Source organism: Lethenteron reissneri, chromosome 29, assembly GCF_015708825.2.
Source record: "Lethenteron reissneri isolate LAM-NWPU_2019-01 chromosome 29, ASM1570882v1, whole genome shotgun sequence".
NCBI lineage: Eukaryota > Metazoa > Chordata > Hyperoartia > Petromyzontiformes > Petromyzontidae > Lethenteron > Lethenteron reissneri.
Window position 1 is genome coordinate 46539 of NC_083807.1, and position 7898 is coordinate 54436.

Genomic DNA, 7898 nt, shown 5'->3' on the forward strand with positions numbered 1-7898 from the left:
CGTGAGATCCAACAGTCGCGAGCCGCGCCGGGGAAAGGCGGCACAGGTGAGAGGTGAGAGAGACCCAAGCAGAGCTCAGAGCTCGGAGCGATGGACGCGGCGGAACTCCACGCGGCTGGGCGCGCCACACCGGTGAGACAGTCGCAGGTGAGAGGGGCACGCAGGTGAGGTCAGGCAGGTGAGGTCAGGCAGGTGAGGTCAGGCAGGTGAGAGGGGGACACGCAGGTGAGAGAGGCAGGTGAGAGGGGGACACGCAGGTGAGAGAGGCAGGTGAGAGCGGCAGGTGAGAGAGGGTCTTGCAGGTGAGGCCAGGCAGGTGAGAGGGGGCCTTGCAGGTGAGGTCAGGCAGGTGAGGTCAGGCAGGTGAGGTCAGGCAGGTGAGGTCAGGCAGGTGTCATGCACGTGTGGGATACGCAGGCGAGCGATACGCAGACGAGAGGCCCAGGTGAATGATAGGCAGGCGAGGGACACGCGGTGAGATATGCGGGTGAGGGACACGGAGGTGAGGGGCAGAGGGGCACGCAGGTGAGATACGCTGGTGAAGGACACTCGGGCGAGGAGCCGGACACACAGAGCGAGGAGCCGGACACACAGAGCGAGGAGCCGGACACACAGAGCGAGGAGCCGGACACACACAGAGCGAGGTGCCGGACACACACAGAGCGAGGAGCCGGACACACAGAGCGAGGAGCCGGACACACACAGAGCGAGGAGCCGGACACACACAGAGCGAGGAGCCGGACACACAGAGCGAGGAGCCGGACACACACAGAGCGAGGAGCCGGACACACACAGAGCGAGGAGCCGGACACACAGAGCGAGGAGCCGGACACACAGAGCGAGGAGCCGGACACACAGAGCGAGGAGCCGGACACACAGAGCGAGGAGCCGGACACACAGAGCGAGGAGCCGGACACACACAGAGCGAGGAGCCGGACACACACAGAGCGAGGAGCCGGACACACAGAGCGAGGAGCCGGACACACACAGCGAGGAGCCGGACACACAGAGCGAGGAGCCGACCGCGGGTGTCTCTGAAGGGCGCCGCTCACTTCGAGTCGCCGTGAGCCGCCCTCGCCGCCGCCTCCCGCCAGACGCGCCGCACGCCCGGCCCCCCCAGCCTCGCCAGCCCCCCCAGCCTCGCCAGCCCCCCCAGCCTCGCCAGCCCCCCCAGCCTCGCCAGCCCCCCCAGCCTCGCCAGCCTCCCCGGCCCCAGGCTCCCCAGCATCGCCCCGGGGGGCAGCAGCGGCAGCAGCAGCAGTCGGGCCGCCCTGGTCACGGATAACTCACGAGCGGAGTTTAATATCTCACGAATTAAGCGGCTCGCTGAAGTGCTTGCCTGATTGACTCACTCGGCGTGTTTACTTCAGTGACTGCAGCACTAAGCCTGGCTGACTGGGTTAACCCGGTCTCCGACACGTTCAATAAATGTCTGCCTTTCGTGACTGGCTGAACAAACCACGAATTATCCGTCAGGATGACTGCGAATGTGCCCACGTGTGTGGCTGTCAGAGTGACACTGCCAGCTCCAGACACTCTGTGTCTGTCTGAGTCTCTGTCTCTGAGTGTCTGTGTCTATGAGTCTCTGAGTTTCTGTCTATGAGTGTATGTGTGTATCTGAGTCTCTGTGTCTATGAGTGTCTATGTCTTTGTGTGTCTCTGAGTCTCTGTCTGAGTCTATGTGTGTCCCTGAGTGTCTCTGTGTGTCTCTGAGTGTCTCTGAGTCTCTGAGTGTATCTGAGTGTATCTGAGTCTCTGTGTGTATCTGAGTCTCTGTGTGTATCTGAGTGTCTCTGTGTATCTGAGTGTCTCTGTGTGTATCTGAGTGTCTCTGAGTCTCTGTGTGTCTCTGAGTGTATCTGAGTGTCTATGTGTGTATCTGAGTATCTGATTGTCTCTGTGTGAGTCCCTGAGTGTCTCTGTGTATCTGAGTGTCTCTGTGTATCTGAGTGTCTCTGTGTATCTGAGTGTCTCTGTGTATCTGAGTGTCTCTGTGTATCTGAGTGTCTCTGTGTATCTGAGTGTCTCTGTGTATCTGAGTGTCTCTGTGTATCTGAGTGTCTCTGTGAGTCTCTGAGTGTATCTGTGTATCTGAGTGTCTCTGTGTGTATCTGTGTATCTGAGTGTCTCTGTGTGTGTCTCTGTGTGTATCTGTGAGTCTCTGAGTGTATCTGTGTATGTGTATCTGAGTGTCTCTGTGTGTGTCTCTGTGTGTATCTGTGTATCTGAGTGTCTCTGTGTGTGTCTCTGTGTGTATCTGTGTATCTGAGTGTCTCTGTGTGTGTCTCTGTGTGTATCTGTGAGTCTCTGAGTGTATCTGTGTATGTGTATCTGAGTGTCTCTGTGTGTGTCTCTGTGTGTATCTGTGTATCTGAGTGTCTCTGTGTGTGTCTCTGTGTGTATCTGTGTATCTGAGTGTCTCTGTGTGTGTCTCTGTGTGTATCTGTGAGTCTCTGAGTGTATCTGTGTATGTGTATCTGAGTGTCTCTGTGTGTGTCTCTGTGTGTATCTGTGTATCTGAGTGTCTCTGTGTGTGTCTCTGTGTGTATCTGTGAGTCTCTGAGTGTATCTGTGTATCTGAGTGTATCTGTGTATCTGAGTGTCTCTGTGACAGCCCAGCCTTGGTACAGTAACCGGCGTGTCCTCTACACGCACTGTACCCGCGGCTTCCGGTGGGGCCGAACCAGTGAACGGGGTTAAGTTAAAACTGTTTTAGTAAATACAGTTCCATGCAAAACGAATGATCACAAGTTTCATTGAGTCTCAGGTGCACACCGAACATAACATTTAAAATTATAAGACATTGTCAACGGGTTTACCGTGTTGCCCCGGGAAACCACCGATCCGTATTAGCACATTATGTGGAGAGGCTGCAGTTGCGTTGGCAGTGGTGCACAAACAACACACAACGCATTCGTAAATAACAACAACAGTAACAATGTTTGTGGCCTTAAAGAGAAGAACAAAACATTATTATTGTAACTTAAAAATTGTAAATGTTGAGGTGAATGTGACGCCACCAAGCTGCGACGCGCCGTTGCTAGGCGACAGCTCCCCCACCCCCTTGCCCAACATGGCGGACGGCCCCACCCCCTTGCCCAACATGGCGGACGGCCCCACCCCCTTGCCCAACATGGCGGACGGCCCTAACCCCTTGCCCAACATGGCGGACGACCCTACTCCCTTGCCCAACATGGCGGACGGCCCTACCCCCTTGCCCAACATGGCGGACGGCCCCACCCCCTTGCCCAACATGGCGGACGGCCCCACCCCCTTGCCCAACATGGCGGACGGCCCCACCCCCTTGCCCAACATGGCGGACGGCCCCACCCCCTTGCCCAACATGGCGGACGGCCCTACCCCCTTGCCCAACATGGCGGACGGCCCCACCCCCTTGCCCAACATGGCGGACGGCCCCACCCCCTTGCCCAACATGGCGGACGGCCCCACCCCCTTGCCCAACATGGCGGACGGCCCTACCCCCTTGCCCAACATGGCGGACGGCCCTACCCCCTTGCCCAACATGGCGGACGGCCCCACCCCCTTGCCCAACATGGCGGACGGTCCTACCCCCTTGCCCAACATGGCGGACGGCCCCACCCCCTTGCCCAACATGGCGGACGGTCCTACCCCCTTGCCCAACATGGCGGACGGCGCGTCAGTCGCGTATCGAGTCGTCGCTCCAACCGGCGCCGGTTCCGTCGTTAAAATAAACTAAAACTTCCCCGCGAGAGGCCGTGTGGGTGAACGTGCGCGTTGGCAGGAATATGACATTCTGACTTTTATTTTAATACAAACACAACTGTAAGTCGTCCATCATAGAGGGGGGGGGTAGATCACGCGAATATAAAATATAAATGTTGTGTCGTTCAACCCGCCACCACCCGACACGGCCACTCAGCAGGAGGGGTTGTCACGTGAACAGAAGGCGCAGAAGACGAGTTCACTGTCCAGCACGGCGCTGTGCTGGAGAGTAGCCCACGACAAGGGTCACCATGCGAGTCCCGTGGCGGTGATTACAGCCACAACTACCACCAGCTTCCTCAGGCGATTAGCCACACGCGGGACGCAGTCGTGCCGCGAAGCGACAGATTCGTGGTCGTGTTTATAACGCGAACTTGTGCTCACTTCGTTACCACAGAACTACTAACACGAGAAGGGAGCTCCGGGGCTCAGTGGGGCCTTGCTTGGTAAAATACAAAGAGTAGTCAAATACAAAGTGTGAAAATACAAAGAGTAGTCAAATACAAAGAGTAGTAAAATACAAAGTGTGAAAATACAAAGTGTGAAAATACAAAGAGTAGTCAGATCGGTGCCTTTGAAGCAGTGACGAGGTACATCTTGAGGACAGCTCTCACACAGCGAAGATCCAATTGCACACTGACTAGTTTTTATTGAACATGTTTAACAACTCGATGCTTCAAGCCACGTGAGTTGGCATTGAGACATCACTTGGGTGGGGGGTGGTGGGAGGGGTGGGGCTGGGTGGGGAGGGTGGGGAGGGGCTGGGTGGGGAGGGGCTGGGTGGGGGGAGGGTGGGAGGGTGGGGCTGGGTGGGGAGGGGCTGGTCACCCCGTGGTGCCCTTATAAAACTCAACGTTGCACCTACTCACGCCGGCTTGTGCCCGCCCTCACAGTCGGCATATTTGCGGAATACACCACGCCGCCGTTGACCCTGCAGGCCATTGACCGAGCAGCCCAACGTGTTCCTACCAGCTCCCTCCGCAGGAATGTGTTAAAGGCGCGATCACTATGAACGGGGATGATAACTAACCAAAACACTCACGTCAACTAACATCACGACAAATCACGACAAATCGGCTTAATCGATAAAATCCCGATCATTCGGATTGATCCTAATATGACGTCACTGAAAAATGGCGTCCCCCCCTCCCCCGCCAAGTGGTCACGCGGCTTGGGGTGACGTCACTTGTCAGCACGATGCCGCGGTGACGTCACGGTGCGATGACGTCACCGCGGCTTCTGTGCTGACAAGTGATGGCGGCGCCGTCAACCCACGTGGCGTAGAGCCCGTGTCAGGACGGGCAAAGCCGTCGTCTGTGTTTGTGCGTCTCCCTCGTGATGATGGGACTCTGTGGGGTGAACGTTGAGATGTATGAAGGGCACGGGGTGACCAATGAGGTCTGAGTTGGTTTCATGTATTAGGTAATAGCCCTGTGAGCCATGAGGCTCTTGACTCGGGTGCAACCGCAACAAACAAAACCACGAACAAGGGACATCTGAAAGCGACGACGCGCAACAGAAACATCCAGGAAAGCCAGCGATATCTTACAGAGAGATTCGCCGATATCAACACTGTGTGCAAAGATCCCAGTGCAAGTCGAACAATCACAACCATAAGACAATTTAGATAAAGTTGTCAGGCTAACTCCGTACTTCAACAAACAAACATGGCTTAACCAGCAGCAGTGTCAACAATTCCAATGGTCTGTAACAAGGTGGGGGTCACTGATCAGGGGTTGACAGCTATGATGACATCGTAATGATGATAAAACTAAATACAAACGAACTATTGCTCTTTATGTTACTGGATGAGGCCCACTGAGCTCATGTCCAGCAGCGACCTCTCACGATGACAGCTCATCTAAGTGGCTCATCCTGTGACACTGCTGCTGCTACTGCTGCTGCTACTACTACTGCTGCTGCTACTACTACTGCTGCTACTACTGCTGCTGCTACTACTGCTGCTGCTACTGCTGCTACTACTACTGCTGCTACTACTGCTGCTGCTACTGCTGCTACTACTACTGCTGCTACTACTACTGCTGCTGCTACTACTACTGCTGCTGCTACTACTGCTGCTACTACTACTGCTGCTATTACTACTGCTGCTGCTACTACTGCTGCTACTGCTGCTACTACTACTACTGCTGCTACTACTGCTACTACTACTACTGCTGCTGCTACTACTGCTACTACTGCTGCTGCTACCAACGCAGCTGAGATAGACGCGAACAATGCCGCTGATAAGCACGTGTCTAGATGAACCTAGAGTAGTTTGCTGCTATCAATGTCCACGTGATAGGCCACTTCGCTGAGCTGCCACTTGTGATCGCCAGGTCGCTTCTGTAAAATAAGCCAATAGCTCAGTCGGCCTTAGCTGGTGAAATACAAAAAATAGTTTAGTTTGTCTTGTTCGAAGTTATTTGTTTACATTTCCTATACTTTACACTCGTGTCGTGTTCACATCGCTGCTGCTGCTGCCGTCACTCGCAACGATGTCAGAGTGCAGCAGCAGCAGCGGCAGCAGGTGATGAGGCAGGTGATGAGGCAGGCGATGAGGCAGGTGATGAGGCAGGCGATGAGGCAGGTGATGAGGCAGGCGATGAGGCAGAGATCGCAGCAGCTCTGGTCCCCAACCAGCCCCAGACCCGGCGCCTGGCCCACTACGATACCACCACCACGCACTGGGCTGTACACCCACACACACCACACACACCACATACACACCACACACACACCACACACACACACACCACATACACACACCACACACACACCACACACACCACACACACACCACACACACACCACACACCCCACACACCACACGCACCACACACACGCACCACACACACACCACACACACTCACCACACACACTCACCACACACACTCACCACACACACTCACCACACACACTCACCACACACACTCACCACACACACTCACCACACACACACCACACACACCACACACACACACCACACACACTCACCACACACACTCACCACACACCACACACACACCACACACTCACCACACACACTCACCACACACACTCACCACACACACTCACCACACACACTCACCACACACACTCACCACACACACTCACCACACACACACCACACACACCACACACACACCACACACACACACCACACACACTCACCACACACACTCACCACACACACTCACCACACACACTCACCACACACACTCACCACACACACACACCACACACCACACACACACCACACACACACACACCACACACACTCACCACACACACTCACCACACACACTCACCACACACACTCACCACACACACACACCACACACACACACCACACACACACACACACCACACACACACACCACACTACACGCATCACACACCACACACACCCCACACACTGACCACACACAATGCCACACACACACCACACACCACACACCACACCACACACACCACACACACCACACACACACCACACACACCACACCACACACACACCACACACACCACACCACACACAAACCACACACCACACACACCACACCACACACACACCACACCACACCACACACCACACACCACACACACACACACACACACCACACCACACACACCACACACACCACACACACCACACACACACCACACACACCACACCACACACACACCACACCACACACAAACCACACACCACACACACCACACACACCACACACACACCACACACACCACACACACACCACACCACACACACCACACACACACCACACCACACACACCACACACACACCACACACACACACACCACACACAGTCCCCGGGACTCGTTCGCGATACGCGGTGGGCGGCTCAGCTCCGCCCTGACTTTTCGAAAAAGAAAAAAAATAAAGGCGCAATTATATATTTATTTACTTGCGTTGAAGGCTCATCGCCGTTTCCGGATCTGGCGTGTTCCGGGTGCCGAGTTTCACTCAACCCAGCCCGGCCCAGCCCGGCCCAGCCCGCTCGCTAACCCGAGGCAGAGACTCGCACAGAGACTCGCACGGGGAGAGAGGAAGAGGACAGGAGGAGGACTCTGACATCTTCGTCACCCTGTGAAGCTCCGCGTCGCTCCTCATCCTCCACCACCTCCGAGG

General features: G+C 55.6%; 1 protein-coding gene across 6 annotated transcripts in view; it reads right to left on the reverse strand.

Moving 5' to 3' along the window:
- Nucleotides 1-7898, reverse strand: part of ABHD11 (abhydrolase domain containing 11) — a 29089-nt gene extending 21191 nt beyond the window's left edge. For 5 of the 6 annotated variants that reach the window (XM_061562220.1, XM_061562219.1, XM_061562218.1 and 2 more), the window contains exon 1: nt 1053-3041. In XM_061562220.1, coding sequence (XP_061418204.1) covers nt 1053-1228 — 176 coding nt within the window. In that variant the 5' untranslated portion in view covers nt 1229-3041. Of the gene's footprint in view, nt 1-1052; nt 3042-7674 lie in introns of those variants that run through there. The other variant, XM_061562222.1, reaches the window with a different exon arrangement.